Raw genomic sequence first — 23,437 nt, forward strand, 5'->3', positions numbered from 1 at the left:
TTTGTGAGGGAAGGACAGGGGATGAAACATAAACCAAGGGTGAAATAAAAGGAAAGAAAAATAAATCAGTTTCATCATCTAAGGTTGCAAAATGCCTCCAACCTGCATCCAAAAGCAGTCAGTTATAGGAGTTGCTGAGGCAGAAAAGAAAGCCTACTTTGTTTGTTGAGATTAATCAATGTGGGCGACATGTTCTAACAGAACCCTTTTTGTGGCTCAAACTCTTTTTTCCCCTCTTTCTTTTGCCCCTGTCATCCACTCTTTGTCTGTCCTAGTGAAGTAATGCAAAAATGTCTGATTGTGCTCTACTTCTGACATGACTGGACAGAGTTCTTTTAGTTATTACTAACAACCATTAACCCTTAAAATGATGGGTTGAAGCAGGACTTATGGCATCAATCATAAGGTACAGTAGTTACTTTATCTTGGTGGCTTCTCTAAATTCTAAAGATAAAAGGATGCAGGCAGTGTCCTCACTCCAAGATCTGGAGTGTTATCTACATTGAGGATCATGCTTTACTGCTAAATTCTAACTAGGGCTTTACTTGGCCTAAAGTAAGGAAATGTTTAACTATAAATCCTTAATACAGTCTCTTGTTGAGTCTTCTACATTTAGTAGTACAAAGTAAAATTTGTCACTTTTTATATACATGTATGAACTTTGCTCTTAAAAATGGATACTTAACATCCTCTAAGGATAAAAATGCCATGTACAACTGGATGGCTTTGTAGATACCTTAAAAGTTGGTACAGATGCGCAGGTGTAACAATACTGATAAAATGTATCTACATTTCAGGGGACCTCTGAAAACATCCTCTAAACATATAGCTGCTCAAAAAAACTCCAAAGAATAGTTTTATTCTCAAAGCATCAGTCTTTCATCAAAGCCATTGTTAAATTCAAATGCACTACAAGGGAAAGGTGTCAGAATGAAAAGTTTAACTGCTTTCAAGGTTGTAGAATTCTTAGAATTTCTGACATTAAAGTCGAAATTTACAAGAAAACAGTTAAAGAAAACTTTTGCTTTTAATTTGTTACTAACAAAGCTTAAGAATTATGACAGTTCACCTCTGAATTTAATCATTTTCTTTTATACTAAAAGCATGCAAAAGCATGCTTCAGTATTGCAGATGTTCAATGTCATTTTCAACAAACTAGACTAGAGAATACATTAAGATGAGTCAGACAATAGCACCATTGCAAAAATAGCAAAATTTTGAAAACAGAAAAACAAAAAGCAAACAAAAGCAAACTAAACAGAACTAAAGATTTGAATGTCCAAAAATGTAGATGAATGATTCATGTTTGATTAATTTGATTCAAAATTTGTAAAATAAAAAAATAATAAATAAAGAGGTAAATAAATAAATTATATTGTGCTTTTCTGGTCATATAGTATGTAATGCCTTTTTATCTATAGCCACAATCATAGGAAACTTGGAGCTAAGGGCCCTGTCACACCTTGCCGCTTTAGACAGCGTATGCCAGATTTTGAGCATGCTCAAAATATCTCGAGGTACAAAACATACCCATAACATATCCAACGTATGCCAGTGTTTTTGCCAGATTTTTCATACATCAGGCATACGCTGGTCTAAATTGTCAAGGTGTTACAGGGGCTTTAGTGCTTTGCCCACATCATCATATAATAGGAAGAAGCTTTCAGTTACAATGCAACTAATCTTTCTACTGACAAACACTTGCCCTTGCAGATATCATGCACTGGAATATTATCCATGTCTATGAACTGTAACACCTAAGACAGTCTTGCTTTCCTGAGTATGATATAAACCTTTTTGATAGAGAAGTGTAAAACAGAATGGTTTTGCTTTAATGAGTTAAATTATACTTTAATATTCACCAAGTTAGGTGGGGTATGGTTTCCCATGTACATTTTTACATCTTGTCACATATTAACCACAAAACATACAATATTTATAAGTTTTTTTGTTTATGAATATGCATAAGTTGTGATCTAAACATTTCGTTCTAGCCCCGATTGGATATTTAGGGCCTTTGCCCTATTAGAAGGAGAGCCTCTGCTTTAGCGTTTGTGTTTTTTCTTCTGGGATTCATTTTATTTAGGTAAAGCCACATGCAGCATATACCAATGGGTAATTTGAAGTCACTAGTTAACCTAACATGCTAATTTTTGGAGTGCATGAGGAACAAAGATCACCTCAAGGGAATCCCTGCATGCTCAAAGGGTTAAGAAGACAAAGGAAGTTAAGCTATGCGATCTGCGATAAGGCATCTGCTACAGCCTATGTAATAAGAAAATATAAGGGGACAGTTGTAAGGTATAGTCCACATTTTTAAGCAGGGAAATCTATGTAAAGTTTAACATGCCTGTTTTTTTTTTTTTTTTTTTGTCAGAACTTTGTTTTTATCCATTTTCATTCACACACTGAACTTATATCAAAAAAAGTTACTGACCAAAAGAGCTGATGAAGTTGCCTACTTTGTCCCATACAGTGCTTACATAAATGTCTAGAGCTTACCTTAATGTTTCGAAGATGATTGTTCAGCAAAGCCCATAGAGGCTGCCCTTGTGTGCTGCAATATTGATTGGCTGACTGGCACAACTACTGCATGCAAGGGGAAAAGTGGTCAGCAGCAACCAGACATCGCAGGTAACTTTCTTTTCTCTGCTGCACCTCATCTTCTTCAGCTGCAGATCAAAGAAAATTCACTTTAGGAGGTTTTTCAACTGGGATGTATGTTAAAATTTTATTTGACATGTTGATTGCTGCATTGAAATGCTTTTTGGAATGTTAGCTGGATATCTGATAGGTTTGCACAAGCATAGAGATTCATTCAATGCCTTTTAGTTCTCCTTTACAAAATAAATTCCATATTTAGGGGTTTACAATGAATTTTAGGAGGATTTAGAGGACTGGGTTTGCAGTTGATTAGAAGTCAAATGTGATTTCAAGGTAAAAATATGTCTTTGAAAATCTAGTCATTGCATTTCTTTCCCAGACAGCACTGCATTGTAATCAAATTCCATTCTCTATCACTTAGCTACAGTTAATAGGTTTATGTCAGTTAAACTCCTCATGTGTATTCATGGCACCCATTAGCAATTTACAATAGTTCCTGTGCTGTTAATCAGTTTCAAATGAACTGATGAAGCACTCATTGCTCTGAATATTACATTGCAGCAGACTCCACAGGCTGGCAGGTAATTGGTTTCTTTTATTGGCAAATTTAGGTTTTAAATGTGATTCATATCCACCACCCTGTGGGGTTTTTTGAGTTTATGTGATTATTATTTTTTTAGTTTGGTGGTGTTAAATGCCTCTTATTCTTTGACCTCAGCCATTAAAATTCATTCTCACGAGCTGCAAATTTGGACATTTACAAACGAAGGATTAAAGTTAAAACCTATTTTTTTCACTTACTCTCCCTACCATAAATGATTAATTTACTCTGCAGCATAAAGGAGGAAGTCATTAAGAAGTTTTATTACCTTTCTCATTACTTTCCAGAACACAGCTGTCTCCTCAGCTCTATTGAGAAAAGAGAAATGTACACCTGATAAGGTAAAATCTGAGGTCTGATGATGCCTGTGGTGGGGAATATTCAACAAAGAATACAGAGAGATATGTGGGTCCTCAAGTAACGATATCCAAATGTGATGTTTCAATTTTCTTTACTCTCCCGAGGTACAAAACACAAACCACAATAGTAATTCTAAACTCATTTTCTTTCTCATAGATGAAAACACAGTAATCTTATTCAGCAATAGAAAAGAAGTGAAAAGGGAAATAAAGTGAAAAGTACTAGACATTATGTTCTATCTAGATACATTTGATTACTTCCATTTTAGTCCAAAATGTACTTACAGTACATGCAAAGAAAGGCCAGAAAACACTGGTTGTATATGACTTTTTAATCTCCGATGCAATTTTTTTTCCATGTCACACCAAGTGCATATGCAGGGTAAGCAGATCTGTGCGTCTCTGTGCTATACACAAATTAAAACAATTTCCCACATTTGGCTTGGACAGATTATAATAAGTTATAAAAAATTAAAATAAAAAAAACACCAGTGCATTCTATAAAGCAAACCCCCACTGAACGAGGCTGTGCAGCGTCTAAAACAAGAACAGATAGTGTGTTGATATGCTTATATTAAAAACATAATGAGATCTATGTCTAAAGAAAACAAAAATACAGCAATAAACACAGTGGGGCTTACATATAAACGTTAATTGGAGATAGAAAACTTTTTTCACTGCTCATGCCTTCACCAAACAGATCAACCACAGCAGCTGCTTCTGCTTGTTAATCACAGCAGGAGCCGGACTGACAGGGAGGAGGGTCAAATAAGATAAATAAATAAAACACAACAATAGATCTACCATTCACATAACCTTAGATCTGTAACATTATTAATTTAGCAAAAGAGAATTTAATCTAATTCTTAGGAGGCTCAAACAGCAGGTCACTTTCAATGTGATAATTTCAAAGTACGCCTACAGAGGTTGGAAGACTGACTCGTTCTCGCCCCAGATATACATCTGTGCTAAAATATTAAGCTGAAAGTCATCATTATTATACTGTAGACCCAACTCCCAATTGAACTGCGAGAACAGCGATTTTTTTTAATCGCCCAAACGTAAACCCAAAGCTAACTCAGAGCGACTGTGCCTATTTGGTGGAAAAAAAACAAACTAAAAGCCTTCATGTAAGGGATATCCTGTTGTTAAAAATAATAATAAAATAAAAATAAAACATTATAATCTTAGGAAAAATAATGTTTCTTTTCTTGCTTATTTCACACTTTTCAGGATTGTGTGAAACTTTTGGCACATTCATATCCTGTTACTACTGCATGCAAGGGGAGAAGTGGTTAATAGCAAAGTAAACTCGACACAGTTTCATTTGTTAACTTTATTGACAAATAGTTCAATCTAAATGTAAGAGTCAAAAAGTCCACAGCTACAAACTCACACATACAATGTACAAACATGTTACTGTACACTGAACAACAGCACACACACTCCCATTATACTCCAGAATTATAATACATTAAAGTGAAGATGCTCAGAATAGATGAGCAATTAACACTTAAAACAGTAACTGTAGGTAAACAGAGAAAGGCAAGTTACAGCTGATTTTTATGTTCGTTTTTCTTTTTGCATAAAAAATGTACATTACATACGTTAGAGAGAAGTATGTCAAGCAAGCAGAACAAAATATATCAACATGAGAAGTAGAACACAAGCTTTCAAGAAGAAATGGATGCATGATGATGAATGTAATTTGACAGAACATTTCAAAATAATTAACTGCAAAATATTTCAATACTTAGACTATTGTGTTAATGACTTAGAAAACACTGCAGCTCATAATATTAGGTATTGGTCTTTTTTTTTTCCTTTAAGAGATTTTTGTGTGATTCATTCTCTATAGCCATGCTGGTGGCTTTGTCAAGCTTCATTGAAACTCAGATGTTATTTTCTTTAGATTGTACCACAAATAACTAATTAGGTATAATTAGTGTTTACGTATTTATTGGATCAATAGGCAGGCTGACTTCTTAATTAGCTCCAAACAAAAGAAAACAGCAGAAAAATCTGTTTAAAATGTAGTTCTTGGAGAAAAGGGTTAACATTATGAAAAGGTCAAGACAGGTGTTTTTCTACTTGATGAGAGGGATATACTGTAAGTATAATTAAATTCCCTAAAATGCTGTGAAAGAATTATATATATGGGTCGAAGTTGGGGAAAGAAAGTATAAAAAGTGCCTCTTTTTAAAATAAAAATATAAATTCCATTTTTGGAGTGCATGAAGACATTGACTAAATGTAATCTCTTCAACCTAGACACAATATACATAAGAAGGAAAAGGCAGATTGAGACTTTTCTCCAATTTTAACATAAACGCTTTAAAAGAGGCCAAAATACTATACTACCGTACATGTTTTTGGTAACTACAAAAAAACACAATGCGTGTGCATGTGTACCTCAGGAGATGTGAGTTCAAAATGTTATTGTTTACTTTATGGAGAGATTTCCTTTTTTTTTTTTTAGATAAGATTGCATCGAAAGTAAACAACTTCTTTTCCTTCAAACTGTTTAAAAAACCGACAGTGGAAATATGGACTTGAAGCACAAAACGATATGTCGAGAAACTGTGGGCATTGGGAGAAGAAGGTGGAAGGAAAAGCACAGAAAGAAAGACAAAAAAGAAAGAGTAATCTCTCCACACCCAGCCTCATTTTTATTCAAACACAACTCCGGCTTTGACTCTCACTTCTCCCCCCTCCCACTGCTTCCAATCTCTTCTCATCCTAGTATTCCCTTTTTTCCTCATATTGTAGCTAAACAAGCTTTCAGTTCTGGTCTCACTTACAGTAGCTATTACAATAGCCTTTAACAGTCTGATAAGCTTAAAATATTTTAAACAAAATCATTAATCCATAAGTTTATTGATTAGTATTGTAGCCGATTCTTTTTCTGTCTTTAGGTTGGTCTGAGTTGGGTTTTTATCTTAACTATCTGCAGCAAATGTCAGGTTTAGCTGTCAGTCTATTTGAATCACACAGGGAGGGCTTTTTGTCTGCAGCTGCTATTCAGAGAAGAACTGAGACAAACATATTTTGTCATAGTCTCCACTGACAGTAATCCCAGTATACAAGGATGAATTGTAGATGCATACAATTTTGACATTTTACAAAGGAGAGGAGCTGTGGTCATACAAAAATATCCATAGTAACTGCTTAGATCCTGTCTATATTTATAGAGTAGCAACTTTAGCAAAACCCCTCAGCTCCAAATGTACCAGTGTAACATAATTAGGTCCTATATCAGAAAGAAAACAAATCTAATCTCTTGCTTTCATCTTTAAATAATAGACGTGCTCTGAATTCATGTCCCTGTACATTTTTATGAGACATTTCTCATTTTTCCCCAACAAACACAAATGCACATGAGTAATGTGATATTCATTTCTGCAAATGCTTAAACATTATACCAGGTGGCAGTGACACACCCCAGAGCACAACAATGAAACTGCAAAGAGAAGCAGCACTGCTGGGAAATTAAAGCATCGAAATGTCTGTGCATATTCAAACCAGTCAATATGCAAGGTGTTTATTACTCTACTATAATACTCAGAAGTAGTTCATCATGAGCACGCTGCTTTCAGGAAGAACAGCATCCACCAAGTACCAACCGCTGGGCTGAGTGTCTCAGAGTGACGATCATATGTTTTGTCTTTAATACTCTCCTCTAGCTGATCTTATATGCAAAGCGTGTCCCACGGCAGCAGTTGAGTCAAACATACCGCTTTGTAATACTGAACTAAAGTGATGCACCAGATGGTTTTTTACAAGGAACCATCTGGGAAGTCAGTGTTTGAAAGTGTCAGGAAGCCGGTTTACTATTTAAAAAAATACTCAGGAAGTGACAGGGTGAAACAACTGTCTACTGATTTGATAAGAACAGTTCTTCATCCAAGCTGATTAGCAAAGGACAACAGAATTTTAGAGCACTATTTTTTATATAAAAAGCAGCTTAAAATTCTTTTTTTCATGAATAGGCAACTTTTTCCCTTTATCTAGCCTCATTTTAACCCCTCTGGTTTTTCTATTTTCTATTTCACCGGCCACTTTATTAGGTACCCCATGCTAGTAACGGGTTGGACCCCCTTTTGCCTTCAGAACTGCCTCAATTCTTCATGGCATAGATTCAACAAGGTGCTTGAAGCATTCCTCAGGGAGTTTGGTCCATATTGACATGATGGCATCACACAGTTGCCGCAGATTTGTCGGCTGCACATCCATGATGCGAATCTCCCGTTCCACCACATCCCAAAGATGCTCTATTGGATTGAGATCTGGTGACTGTAGAGGCCATTTGAGTACAGTGAACTCATTGTCATGTTCAAGAAACCAGTCTGAGATGATTCCAGCTTTATGACATGGCGCATTATCCTGCTGAAAGTAGCCATCAGAAGTTGGGTACATTGTTGTCATAAAGGGATGGACATGGTCAGCAACAATACTCAGGTAGGCTGTGGCGTTGCAACGATGCTCAATTGGTACCAAGGGGCCCAAAGACTGCCAAGAAAATATTCCCCACACCATGACACCACCACCACCAGCCTGAACCGTTGATACAACGCAGGATGGATCCATGCTTTCATGTTGTAGACGCCAAATTCTGACCCTACCATCCGAATGTCGCAGCAGAAATCGAGACTCATCAGACCAGGCAACGTTCTTCCAATCTTCTATTGTCCAATTTCGATGAGCTTGTGCAAATTGTAGCCTCAGTTTCCTGTTCTTAGCTGAAAGGAGTGGCACCCGGTGTGGTCTTCTGCTGCTGTAGCCCATCTGCCCCAAAGATTGACATACTGTGGGTTCAGAGATGCTCTTCTGCCCACCTTGGTTGTAACGGGTTGTTATTTGAGTCACTGTTGCCCTTCTATCAGCTCGAACCAGTCTGGCCATTCTCCTCTGACCTCTGGGATCAACAAGGCATTTCCGCCCACAGAACTGCCGCTCACTGGATGTTTTTTCTATTTCGGACCATTCTCTGTAAACCCTAGAGATGTTTGTGCGTGAAAATCCCAGATCAGCAGTTTCTGAAATACTCAGACCAGCCCTTCTGGCACCAACAATCATGCCACGTTCAAAGTCACTCAAATCACCTTTCTTCCCCATACTGAGGCTCGGTTTGAACTGCAGGAGATTGTCTTGACCATGTCTACATGCCTAAATGCACTGAGTTGCCACCATGTGATTGGCTGCTTAGAAATTAAGTGTTAACGAGCAGTTGGACAGGTGTACCTAATAAAGTGGCCGGTGAGTGTACCTCTGAATCAGTGTAGATATTTTCTCTTGACTTTAAAAAAGCTAAGTATCCAAGGGAGATTTTGTCAAATAAATGCTAACTATACAAAGCCTCTATGCTTGCTTCTTTAAGAATCTCAAGTTACCTTGGCCTGCCTAGGGCTGCAAACATAGATCAAATCCTTCTGCTGTGGTAATAAAATAGTAGTTTTGCAGGAGGAATCCAGAACAAAAAAATAAACCTTTTCTGGTAAAAAATTTCACCATATTATATAAGTCAATAATAAATGTACTTCTTGAAATCAATTTGTAAAGGTCAAGTAGACAAGAGGAAAACCAAATCCAGATGGTACCCATCAGCACTCGCTAAATCATTCACCGTCAGAAAGTGTTAAGTGGTTAGTGGAAAAAAAAAAAAAGTTATGTATGGCTATTGAAACTATACAGCTTGCTATAGTGTTTAAAAACTAACTTCATTAGTTGGCTTGGTAATTTTTCATCTTTTAAGCTATTATGCATGGATGTTAGGTATACATGTAATAATTATTACTCCAATTATAAACCACAGAAGACATTAATTAGATCTGATGCATAAAAAGCCTCTGTCTGGTGATTAGTAAATCAGTTACAAAATATTTATTCCTATTCAAAAACATGAATGAAAAATTAATACTTCCAACTTTTGTTCTCCAAGGTCAATAACAAACAGGATTTCCTTTTCTACACTGTTTTGGAGAGTGATAATAGATTGTTAGAGTTAAGTGATAAGTTTTTCTTTATGCATAAATTGGATTTTTGTAATCACTTCAGTATCCATTGAATTTATAATTCATATTTTATGACTTTATCAAATGATCTTGTGTTTTTTAGTTCTCAAAAATGTATTAAGAAATCTCCCAAAGCTTTAACAGCAAATAATGAAATTAGTTTTAATGGTATTATAGTCTTGAAGAGAAGAGATCATTCAGTATGTCTCAGACATACAGCTTTATGTCCTTTATTGGTAAATTAAACAAGATTAAGGAAAAAATCCAGATCAAGAGATCCTAAACCTAAGCCCTCTTTGTATTGGTCACATGTTCACCACCACATCCCAAATTATTCTTGACTAAATGCTCAATATTAGTATCATCTTAGCAAACCGACAAGTCCATTAGCATATAGCTAACTCTATGTTTTGATGCATAATGTAAAAATGGAAGTCCCTTTATTGTCCCAGAATGGGGACATTCACTCTCTGCATTTAACCCATCCCCTTGGGGAGCAGTGGGCTGCAATTGTGTGGCATCCAGGGAGCAGTGTGGGGTTAAGGGTTTTGCTTAGGACCCAAGAATGGATGCTGTGGGGATCAAACCTGGTACTTGCAACCTTCTCAGAGCACAAACACACTGCTTTAACCATTAGGCCAACACTTTCCCATCAAGGGAGGCTAATAAAAAAAGAAAAGCAGTTTCTAGACATGCAGAACAAGCAGCTGGAATTTACATAACTAGAAAGATTTGTACATGGAGGTGTTAAACCAAAGATACCACTATTTGTTATGGTTGCATAAATTTAGGTTTCTGCATGTTGTTTCTTTACTTTGCTTGCTTTGTTTGTTACAAATCTAACTGTTTTAAGAGATTAGTACTTGGTATGATATGGAAAGGTTTAACGGAGTAGATATTTTATTGTGGAAATATTTCTGATTAACTCCCACCTTCCTTACTGCAGTAAGGTTTTTCTTGTCTTTTTAATTTTTTTAAGAATGACTAAAAAGCAATCTGTGTCACATAATCTACAAATCTATACCAGAGGGATACAAAATATCTTCAATCACTATTTCATAGGTCCATTGTCACAGTGGTAGAACAAAAGTTATTGACTTGCATTTAAAGCAACACTGTGTAAGTTTTGACTCAAATATTAGAGTAATTTGACGTGTATTAATTTATTTTTAGGTCAATATACAGTATTTGATGCAGACTGAGAGGGCCGGACTGTTCCTGAAAGAGTCATGTGATCCAGAGCATTTATTACAGCCGGAGCTCCCTTAAAAACAATAAATATCTAATCTAAAAGTCACTGTTCGGCATCAGAACAGATTTGACACTTACCGGATTAGACATACACTATATTGCCAAAAGTATTTGCTCACCCATCCAAATTATTGGAATCAGGTGTTCCAATCACTTCCATGGCCACAGGTGTATAAATTCAAGCAACTAGGCATGCAGACTGTTTTTACAAACATTTGTGAAAGAATGGGTCGCTCTCAGGAGCTCAGTGAATTCCAGCATGGAACTGTGATAGGATGCCACCTGTGCAACAAATCCAGTCGTGAAATTTCCTCGCTCCTAAATATTCCACAGTCAACTGTCAGCTGTATTATAAGAAAATGGAAGTGTTTGGGAACGACAGCAACTCAGCCACGAAGTGGTAGGCCACGTAAACTGACGGAGCGGGGTCAGCGGATGCTGACGCGCATAGTGCGAAGAGGTCGCCAACTTTCTGCAGAGTCAATCACTACAGACCTCCAAACTTCATGTGGCCTTCAGATTAGCTCAAGAACAGTGCGCAGAGAGCTTCATGGAATGGGTTTCCATGGTCGAGCAGCTGCATCCAAGCCATACATCACCAAGTGCAATGCAAAGCGTCGGATGCGGTGGTGTAAAGCACGCCGCCACTGGACTCTAGAGCAGTGGAGACGCGTTCTCTGGAGTGACGAATCGCGCTTCTCCATCTGGCAATCTGATGGACGGGTCTGGGTTTGGCGGTTGCCAGGAGAACGGTACTTGTCTGACTGCATTGTGCCAAGTGTAAAGTTTGGTGGAGGGGGGATTATGGTGTGGGGTTGTTTTTCAGGAGCTGGGCTTGGCCCCTTAGTTCCAGTGAAAGGAACTCTGAATGCTTCAGCATACCAAGACATTTTGGACAATTCCATGCTCCCAACTTTGTGGGAACAGTTTGGAGCTGGCCCCTTCCTCTTCCAACATGACTGTGCACCAGTGCACAAAGCAAGGTCCATAAAGACATGGATGACAGAGTCTGGTGTGGATGAACTTGACTGGCCTGCACAGAGTCCTGACCTCAACCCGATAGAACACCTTTGGGATGAATTAGAGCGGAGACTGAGAGCCAGGCCTTCTCGTCCAACATCAGTGTGCGACCTCACAAATGCGCTTCTGGAAGAATGGTCAAAAATTCCCATAAACACACTCCTAAACCTTGTGGACAGCCTTCCCAGAAGAGTTATAGCTGTTCTAGCTGCAAAGGGTGGACCGACGTCATATTGAACCCTATGGATTAGGAACGGGATATCACTTAAGCTCATATGTGAGTCAAGGCAGGTGAGCAAATACTTTTGGCAATATAGTGTAGTTTTGGTTTTTAATATAGGATTTCATTTAGAAGGGTGGATGTGGTCTTGTCTTTACTAGTGCTGTAACTTAATGTCCTCTCAGTCTGCTTGTACAAAGTGGTCTGATATCAGAACATCAAGTGTAATTTTGCACAGTGCTTTGCTGTCAATTGTGGCGCTGGACTTAGAAGTTTAAGGTCTAGCACCCCTAGTGACTAAATGTTGCACAGTGTTGTTTTAATATACTCGCCGTACTGTATATGGACTTTTTTTGGTGTTACAACAACTCTGGAAAGAGGTTAGTTCATTAACATGTTTTCCAGTTGTGAAACATGTCCTTAATTGGTGAATATTCAAAAGATGAAGTTAGAATGACATATTTTTTAGGGTGAGATTAAACTGATACAAAAAAAAAAAAAAAATCCTGGAGGGGAATGTAAATATTTTTTGGAGGGCACTAACTCTTTACAGAGAATGTTTACACCAGGTCTTGTATTTCTTTCATCTTATTTAGTTCACACTGAAATGCTAAAATGTCAATTTTCATGTAAAGCAGACACCTAAGACTCTCACTTAGAAGGTGTAAAAATAAAACAAAATATACATTCATCACGGCCAAGTAACACATGCTAAAAGATGCCCAAGTTGATGGCTTTCATTTCTTGTGTTGACATTTTAGGCGGCATTCAATATGAGCTTTTAGGCGCACTAGTTGTCTGATTCTTATTAAACCCCCGAGCTATCGCTGAGCCCGTTTTTCCAGAGGCATCTATTTACAACAAATTATTCCTCTGAACCACTGACGTGCTCCCAGTTGATCTCAATACTTCCTGATAAAATGTTCAATAAGCCGCCGTTGCCAAGCAACAAATGCAATTGCGGTTGCGCCGTGAGGACATAGTTTGAGAAAAGAAAAAAAAAGTAGAAACAAAAAATTTTGAGAGGTTCTGAAACAGCACTTCAATGTCCCAATGTTAATAAATAAAAAGACTTTGGGGCTTTGCAGCAGTGGGGAGAAGGGGCTGTGAGACAAACAAAGCTGAATTTGCAGTGGTGAAAGCAAACTGCTAAATATTGTCACTTTCTCTGTGAGTTGGGGCTTGCAGCAGGTGACAAATGAAATTATCAAATCTAATCAGAGCTACTTAAGGGTAATCCTTAGGATGTGGGTTTGCACGCTTGTCCAGAGGTTTGGTTTGAAGGCAGAGTGAGGAGACTGCTGTTGTTTTACAGCTGGTAATCCGCTCAGTGCTGAGATAAAAACACTTCTTTACCAGCGTGCCCACAGTAAGAACAAGCCTCATTCACAATTGAGTCAAACATCTTATTAAGGACTGAAAAAGGACAAACAACTGACAAATGTACATGTTGGTTCAAAGAACAGATTGCTATTTGCCTGTTAAGTCTTTACTGTTTCAAATGTATTCTTCGAGTGTTAGAAAGGTTGCTGTGCACAAACAACAACAGAGATAGGTCAACTGGCCCAAGTAGATGTGCAAACTGCTCTGCTTTAATAGGACGCATCAATCTGACACAAAGGAAGTCAAACCAAACCCTGCTGACAAAGACATATCCAATAGTCTATAAACGGATAAAAAAAAAGTATAAAAACGAAGAGTAGGGGATGTCTATCCAGAATGCCTGCTGCAGGAGGATAACTGCCATCTGGATGGCAGCCATACACTTTAAACAGCACTGAGATTTGTTCTTTGTATGAACACAAAATGAACACTGGATTTCTAGTTGGTGCATGCACTGCTCTAACACTTGACTGGCTTCCAGCTTTAAGATTTGCAGCCAAAACACACGGACATTGAGAGACAATACCTCTTCTGAGGTATAGTGGATGGGAGCTGTTAAAAGTCTTATTTCACATTGCCTCTTAAGCTGCTCTCTTCCTCTACACCTAAGTGCGTAGGAGATAATCTTTTTATTTTGTAGGTTGAAAATGAACTGCTTAAGTCCATACAGGCACATAAGAGTGAATTACAATATTATTTAAAATCAATTTAAATCGGTACCTTAATTTAAAAAGTAAGAATATATAACAAATACATTAATTTCTAGCAAAGTCAGTTTCACCCTTTTCAACTGGTTTTGGCCTACAGATGCAAAACCAAATCTTCAATTTCTCTGAAAATGTGATTATATTTTTATTATTTTTTATTACAGAAATGCTATATCTGGGTTTTGCAATGGCTAAAAACATCACAGAAAATAGTTCCTTCTGACATTACCATTACCACCTTCCACTTAACTGTTGCAACAGCTGTTATTTAATAAAGTTGGCTGTTTAGAGACTAAGGAAAAAACTAGGCTTCAGAAAAGGTGCACGAGCAATATGATAATTTCATTTAAGAATTTGGGGCAGAATGGTAAATGGTCTGTACTTGTATAGCGCTTTCTGAAGTCAGGAGATGCCAGGATACACTTTACACTACATTCAGTCATTCACACACACACAGACACACACACATTGATGATGGCAAGCTAGATTGTAGCCACAGCTGCCCTGGGGCTCACTGACAGAAGCGAGGCACACAGGCGCCACTGGGCCTTCTGATCGCCATAGGAATCACACAGCAAGAATTGAGGCTAGAACCAACACAGACACGTGTTTCCAAGACGAGATACCTGTTATAGTATTTCTTGTACAGAACTAGCTACCTCCACATTAGAAATAAAAACCAGGATAATTTTGTCTGAGCTAAGGAAAAATGACTAAAGTGTAGCTATGGTGTCCTAATCTAGTTTTCAGATGAAAATGATAAATGGCCTGTGCTTATATATTCAAGTCAAGAGACTTGATCAAAGCGCTTTAAACTATATTCAGTTATTCTCACTTTCACGAACTCACGCACACACAGATGGTGGCAAGCAAACTTAGCTGACTTGTACCCCAGAGAGAATCTAGAGTGTCATGTCAAAAGGAAGGTCAGAAGTGCTAAACCCAGGCCTCCATGTCAGTAAGACTTGATGCAGTAATTTATGCAAAAGTAGCCCTAACAGATTTAGAATAAAAGATCTCTGTCTTGCATTAAAGTTGAGTATAACATATAGAAAATATTTCAGGTATTCACTTCATTAGAACTGTTAGGAGTGCCTCAAAGTTTGCACTTATGACTTAGTTAAAAATAGTCAAGCAAGGTACCAAAATAAAAGATTTGATTAAAAGAAAGGAGGAAAAAGCTGCCCTTACCAAAATTAAGTGAATATTTGGCAGATTACACTCTTCAGTAGTGCACTTCTGCATAAAAATCCATATCAAACAAAGTTATAGGTTTTAATTAGCTGATAGCCATATTGATCTAAATTTATCCCCCCCAAAAAACAAATGTCATATATTACTGTGTTTAATCTATCCGTACTCCATATTTGTTTTACATTTTTAATTAAACAACAACAAAATAACGTTTTAAAAATATTCTAATTTACTGATATGTGCCTTCATATCCATCTTTATTAAACTCTGCTCTCATATTTCTCTTCGCTGACAGTACAGTATGTGGATATTACCCAAAAATTGTCACTCTAAGTTGATTCTGAATCATGTATTTTATGTGGGTCACTTTCTGATTCACAGTCAACAGCATTTCAATGGTTGCACTAATGATGAGTAAAATGAAAAATAAATAACAGATAGTCACATATGCTTCAATAATTGCAAAACAGCAAACGTTTAAGCAAGTGAACAAAGAAGGAAGACATTCCCATATAACAATATTTACAGACTCTTCAATGTGAAGATTGATTCCAAAAAATCCCATTCAAGATTCAAATGGTCTTAGTTTTCAGAAACACAATGACATAAATACTCATAACGCAACATACTGGAATCAAGAAGGCCTGCTGTGGGTCTTTTCTTGTATCCAGAAAGATTTTCTGGCAGGCTTTCAGTCCGTTTTATCCATTCACACAAATGTCTCCTCATCTAGGTCCTTTTTACAGTATTTTGTTCCTGTGATTTATCCTCTCATATATATATATATAAAAACCACACCCTGTCTTCCTTAAATGAGTCAGTTGATTGAAAATGGCTTGTGGAGCTAAGTGTCTGAAATCAAAGTAAGCCTGAAGTGAAACCTGGGTGATTTTTTTTCTCTGCTTTTTCTTTCAGAAGATACCCTTGAGGAGAATAGTTTTCTATTTTCCACAGTGTTGCTCACTCTTGTTTTAAGTCTGTATAACAAATAATACCTGTACATAAAATTCAAGGGAGTGCTCAAACTTTAGAGGCTAAATGCCAGAGGAAACATGTCCACCGAATGCAGGATCAATCTTGAAGTCTTTAGGTTTGGATTCAAGGATTGTAAGAGAAAGGCTAGTAACAAATAAATTAATGAGAAATTATTTTGTTCACTCAGGGAATCAACGATCAAACCTATTAAAATTGTGCTTTTCCATGAATGGCTACACGGATTCAGTCGGGGACTGGTCATCATTGTGGTGCCTCATTGATTGCACACTGGTCAGTATTTTCTTCTGATGTCCAGCAAGAGATATTCCAATCCGGTCCAGGTCCCTGTGAAGATGTGGAAACAGGCATATCTTACCAGCTGATAGTGTAGGAATAATGTGTTGATATAATTTATGATTGACTGGAGTGGAAATTACTGGTACACTCAGGGCCAGCCTTGTAAAACTGCAAAAAAATGTAAAATTGTCATTTTAATATTATTTATATTGGGACAGCTTTATCTGTTTTTAAATTCCTGTTCATAATAATTGAAATGATCTAGGTAAGAATGTGTTAAAAAAATCAAGCATAACTCAGTTTTACTCGACTGATGCTAAAAAAGAAACAAGAAAAGGCATAGCCCAAGCGTCCCATGTATATTGCAATATCCACGGCTTCATATTGACTATAAAAAAATGTAACATAACCAGCAGTTTTAAAACCTAATTAAATATACATGCCATGCTGAATTTATGATGCAAGGAGTGCAAATTAAAAACCCAAGAAATGTGAGTTCAAGCGGGTCACCCGTCCATTTTTCTCCGAGGAGGTTGTTCATGCTGCATGAAATGTGAAACAGAGTTCACTGGCTCATATACCTGCAAACTCCTTTTTTTTTCACACTAGTGAGTTTTGGCATATACATTTAATTAATCCCTTTGGGTGGATTTCCACTTTGTATTTAAGTCCTGTAGAATATTTTAGGTGCAGAGAGCACTGATTGAAGCCTATGTGGATCAACTGGTATGGAACATCAGCAGCTGTAAAGTCTATTGAAGCATTTATGCAGTTTTGCAACTATTTTACAAATCTGTGCTATTTAAGGGCACATGATATCTAAAGAAAGGTAGCAAGACATAAAAAGTAAAGAAAAAAGAATAATAAAGAGTGGGCAGCAAAAGACAAAACAGAAACAATGGCAGTTAAATCAGACATACTCAGCTGTGATTTGTGTGACTAGCGGCAAAGATGTGAACCCGGATCCGATGAAGGAATCTCTATACTGGGTCATCTTTAGAGCAGCCAACCAGTCCTCAACTGAGCTCAGCCTGCTCAGATCTGGAGCTCCCCGGTCTAACAAGGGATGATGTGGAGGACTGCAGGGAGCAGGCAGAAGTAAACGGGTGATTTTGATCTCAACTGTATCACACAAACAGAGCGTGTTTGGATATGGAAATCAGTTAATATCTCTATTCACCCAGGAGCTATGTTGTTGGTGCCGGCTTTCAGTGAGGCGGGGTTACGGATCATTTTGTCCAACATGCTGACGATATCAGAGAACTTTGGCCGCGTGTTTCTGTCTTTCTGCCAGCAATCCAGCATCAGCTGGTGCAGCACTACTGGACAGTCCATGGGAGCTGGCAGCCGGAAGTCTTGCTCTATGGCATTTATTACCTGGGACAAGAGAAGAGACATGAGGAAAAGTTAATAAAGTTAACACATTATTTAACAAATGATACATAGATATAGATAGATAGATAGATAGATAGATAGATAGATAGATAGATAGATAGATAGATAGATAGATAGATAGATAGATAGATAGATAGATAGATAGATAGATAGATAGATAGATAGATAGAGACAGACAGACAGACAGACAGACAGACAGACAGACAGACAGACAGACAGACAGACAGACAGACAGACAGACAGACAGACAGACAGACAGACAGACAGACTTAGATACTTCAGGTTCAATTTTAATTTTCACTGAATTACAACACTGATTGTCCACAGCCATCTACTTTTCATAGGAAATTGATAAACAGAGCACAAAAATGCAAACCATAATCTAATAATAAAATGTTTAAGGTAAAGCATATAAAATACTACAACTCTTTAAAATGTAGTAATAGCAGCGTGTATATCTGAGTAATCTGACCTGAATTCACATGAAACAGTGATAGAAAAGTAAAAATCCAAAGATATTTAGAAAGTACAAAAAATATCCATGTAAAATGCCAACAAGGTCCAACATTGGTTTGTTTTAAAATGATAAATGCAATAAATGCTTACTGGTCAAGTCTGTAACTTAGAACCAAATGTGCATTTTTTTAAACAGCTGTAAAACCTGTTCCAATATTTTTATTTTATTATTTATTTCATTGCATCTGCTGTTTTGTCACGTCTCCAGGTGAGGAAAAAATACATCGGGATATACTATAGGACATGGAAAAACATTCTAAACAATGCAAATCTACAAAGAAAATATTTCTATCTGTCTACCTGACCTATTGGCTTTGTCACAAATCTAGATCTTTATGATCTCTGAATTTCCCAACTAAGCCGCAGTTCTAAACATTTCATCTGGTATAGTCAACAACATGGTGTCAGTCTGATGATCAAAGAGACAAGCAGCGCGGAGCTGTCATGAAAGCTGAAAAGGATCACAGAGACAAACTGCTTCTTGTGAGCCTAATTTTCCATTAACCTTTCTCTGATCCCTTCTTTTTGTCATCATGTCTGAAAATACACCTACACACAACAAGCTCTACATTAAAACGTTAAAAGGGACCAATTAAACAAAGAAAGAATTTATGACTTGTGTTTTGTTTGGTAATTCTAGTATAAATGGAGGAGTAGACCCCTTTACTCTACATTTCTGTTCTTAGCGTCTGCAGTCAAAATAATATTGCTCAGTTTATGATATAGATGATTAAAAAGCAGACAAAATCAAAATGAGGCAACCTAAAAGCGTTTAGGGATAAGCAGCACAGCCTGATGGGAGTACAGTGCCATGAAGGTGATTAGGAGTGGGTGTCTCTTAAATGACAATGTTGCTTGAGAAACCTCATTAGCATAGAAGTAATAAGATAGATGATCACAAAAAGCATACATCCAAGGCAGAATTCTATATTTCTTTTAGTTTTTAATCTGAACTTTTGTTCATGTTACTTAATAAAGGCTGAATAAAGAAAAACAGAGGTGAGATATTTTTGAAAATGTTTCCTTTCACGGTATTACTAAAGTGGTTACGGTTGATACTGATTTTTTCTCCAGAAGATACTCGTCATCACCCACTGGTCATTGGGGCAAGAGTCTAAGCAGAGACCCCCAGACTTCCCTCTCCACAGACACCTCCTCCTGCTCCTCTTTGAGAAGCAAGAGGCGCTCCCTGGACAGCCGAGAGACATGACCAGAGTCATGTTGGAGGGTCGTCCCATGGGCCTCCTCCCGGTAAGACATGCCTGAACTACCTCCCAAGGGAGGCCACACTAACCCTAAAGCCGGGCATACACTGTGCGATTTTTTCAATCATTGCATGCAGCTACAGCTCACACTGTACGGCGAAACCCTGCGGTTTCATCGTACATTGTGAGTTCACAGCTCACGATGTATGTGCAGCATGACGCTCTGATGCGATCTACCATCAGACTCAGCTCCGCAGTGAGATGGCACTACTCTAACTCGTCTATCTGGAAGCCAAACAATTGGAAGAGGAATATGAAGCTCACTTGAGTGAAACGTGCTGCCTTGGCAATTTGTGCAATTTTGTGTGCTGAAAGCCCTAAAAAGAAAAGGCGGCACCTGAGCAAAGGTGGCTACTACTGTGGTAGCTCATTGGTGTGTCAATTTTACAGAAAGAACTCCATTTCACTCGCACCCTCACCCTCATGCTTCTGTGTTTACATCTGAGAGGCAGAAGAAGAAGAAGAATCCTTGTTTGTGCATGCCCACTGAGCGAATTGCCCAAGACGGTCGACTGAAAATCAAACATGTTTGATTTTCTCCCGACCTCACGATTCCTGATCGGGAGGTGGTCGAAAGAGGCTGATTGCCCCTCGTTACCCCCTGTACACTTCAAGACGCACACACATGATCAGGCTGAAATTCCGGCTGGTCGGAAAATTCTCGCATGACTGGAAAGTCGCCCCGAAAAGCGCAAAATATTGCACAGTGTAAATAAATGTCCCTGGCATCTAAGCTTACTCCTCTCAATATGGAGGAGAGGCAGCTCTACTGTATGCCTATCCTCTTCCTGGAGATTGAGCTCCTCACCCTATCTCCAAGGGAGATCCCAGCCACCCCTTTGGAGAAAGCTCATTTCAGATTATGTATTCAGAATTTTATTCTCTCTGTCATAATCCAGATTTCATGGCTGTAGGTGAGGATAGGAACGTCGACCGCAGTGTCCACATCTGTCTATCGATTTCCCGTTCCATTCTCCCCTCACTCGTGAACAGGACCCCAAGATACTTGAACTCCTCCACTTGAGGCAGTAACTCTTGGATGCTGGATGAATTATTTAGAAGATACACCAAGCTTAATCACCTTCTCTCTTTATAGATCATAACTTTATCTGCAGGCAAATGGATCTGGTTCCTGACATCACCTCAACCTCCTCAAACCTATCTCTCACTCCTCACTTCACCACTGTCTCACTGTCCTTTTTGAAGTGCCTTACTCATCTACTTTTCCACCCGTATAATAAATGCACTGATACTTTTTTTTTTGTTTTTTTGTGACTATATCAATTTATATTTTTCATTATATTTCCAATAGCAGTGAAAGATAAAAAGGAAGAAGCAGAGTACTGTTGTGGTCTCATTAAGGAAACCTGGTGCATTTGGAAGAACACTTTCTCCAAAGTCAGCTTTACATGAGAAACAGTTGACAGTTTAATTTCCATTTATGCAGTTGCACAGTTTATTCAGATATTCTATCTTAAAGCAGCAGTGATTTCTTCCCCAAGTCTTTCACTGAGGCAAAACATTTAAACAGCTTATATTTCCAAGCTTTTTCCTTTATTTGCATAAAAAATAAAGATTATAAGGTAGGATATTTTAATAAACAGAGAAACTCAACAAATTTTTTTAGGATTCCAAGGGGAAAATATGAAATTAAGCCAGTAATCGCCTTCTGAAATCCTTAAGCACTATATGTCATTAACAGTGAATTATTTATTTATACCACATTGTGATGTGTTGATTACTCTGTCAGATAACATGCTGGCAGTTTACTCCCACAACAATGACTATATATTTCTGTCTTGTTTAATCAGAAAGGGGATATTCTTTCTAGAGTACAGAGAGATCAACAGGAAAAATATAACTGCAATGTTTGCCTCCAGACAAGGTAGCCCTTTCAAGTCTGTTTGGTAGAATTTAGATTAATCAGGGTAGAGATAAACTAATAGCTTTTCAAACATAAAAAAAAAACATTACTTCGTGTAATAAAATGGTCTGACAACAATCGATCGGCAATGATGTGCGATATGACATAAGTAAATTACCATATTAAGCTATCTGGGTTTTTTTCTTAGTCATTCAGAAGTAAAACTAAAATCTTAATTCACTTGCTAGCATATTATATAAACGAATTCATTACAATCCCAATCTCTGAGAAGAAAAGTTAGGTTATAATATTGATGTTACTTCGATATGTAAGAAAAATTTAATAGAACCAAAGACATGAATAAAATTCTGCTAAGGCAGTAAGTCGGTAACTACAAAATGTAATTAAAAATGTTGTATTGCCCCTTAAAACTGCATATTAAGGTTTGCTTGTAGACATACTTGGAATATTTTCAGGCTTTATTTTAGCTTGTTGTGGAGCAGATGCAGTTTCATAAAGATAACAGATGCTATGTAGAGCCAGTAGCAGCAGAACTATTTCAGATGGCACAGAATCCAGACTAGTATGAGAAACTCCTAAAATCTGTGATTTAGCAAAAATGAATGCAGCAAAAAAACAAAACAGGTATGATTCATCTCACTGTTGGGCATCTCTTTTCCTATAATAGTGTCCAGCACCTTTTTAAAAGGAACTAAGATGTGCAACTTGTTTAGAGACTCCTGTTTTTTAGGTCATGAAACATACTTGATGACCATAGGTTAGTATCAGATTAGTATATCTGAGGTATTGCCTTCCAGTTCACCTCCTTTTTCAGAAGAACACCTGAGAATTACTTCAAAATAAAAACATTCATATTATTTATTTATGAAATCTCAGCAAGGTTACAGATTGTTTTTACCTTTTCCTACTTTCTTCCATATACTCCCTGAATCTGCTGTTCATATATTAATGTCACCAGTCATTTTCTTTTTTTTAATTCTGTCATCCTACTAAAAATATCCTGACACTTAGATGTTCACTGTCTGCCTCAGTTCATGACCTCTGCCACTTTTTGGACTTCTACTTGTCAGCTTCTTTTACTATGGACTTGTCTGAAACTCCTTTGCTGTGACTGACCTTGTAATCTGTCCAACTCCTTTTTTTTTACACCTGTGACTCATGACAAGGCTCTTCAAGTATAAACCAAACTTTGGTGCTTACTCTCCCGCAACCATTCAGCTATTGAATCAAAGAAAAAAAAATTCTGTTTATTTTCTTTGCTTTCTACAAATTATACATAAGTGAGCAACTGTGTGTCTGTGAGTTGTAAAAAGGTGCCACTTGTATAACAGTCTTGCTTACGATTAAACTGCTTCCAAAATGAACTCTACTTGACCCAGACACACTTCTTAGGCTTTGTGATGCATAAATTCAATCTAAGCATCCATGCCAATCAAAATAGTAGCAAGTGTAGTGAAACATCACAGGTCTCTTTCATGATTAATTCATGTCGAACACTGCACCTGCGGTGGCTCCTCCGATGATTTCACCGCTGTGTTCTTTGAAATCGTGTGGATGTGTGTGTGTGTGTGTGACTTTACGCATGTCAGCGTGCAAAAGTGTGGGTGTGGTTCGGCTCAAAGCGGGTCTATATGTGTGATAAGTGTGAGCTGAGGGTGTAAGCTCCATGCATAGTTAATGCCCCAGCAGACCCTCGTTAGCCATACTGGAAACACACACTTCTCCCCCATCATTATACACAGACTGTTCCATTA

The 23,437-nt window shown here is 37.6% G+C and overlaps 1 protein-coding gene across 1 annotated transcript in view; it reads right to left on the minus strand.

The window, feature by feature from the left end:
- Positions 1-15,688: 15,688 nt before the first annotated feature.
- LOC119784896 (ephrin type-B receptor 1-like) overlaps positions 15,689-23,437 on the minus strand; it is a 118,943-nt gene continuing 111,194 nt past the window's right edge. The window contains exons 18-20 of the mRNA XM_038287177.1: positions 17,803-17,999; positions 17,543-17,701; positions 15,689-16,670 (exon numbers count right to left, since the gene is read on the minus strand). Of these exons, the coding sequence (XP_038143105.1) occupies positions 16,559-16,670; positions 17,543-17,701; positions 17,803-17,999 (468 nt within the window). The 3' untranslated portion in view covers positions 15,689-16,558. The remainder of the gene's footprint in view (positions 16,671-17,542; positions 17,702-17,802; positions 18,000-23,437) is intronic.

This window comes from Cyprinodon tularosa, unplaced genomic scaffold, assembly GCF_016077235.1.
Source record: "Cyprinodon tularosa strain WSP-4 unplaced genomic scaffold, ASM1607723v1 ctg106, whole genome shotgun sequence".
Classification (NCBI taxonomy): domain Eukaryota; kingdom Metazoa; phylum Chordata; class Actinopteri; order Cyprinodontiformes; family Cyprinodontidae; genus Cyprinodon; species Cyprinodon tularosa.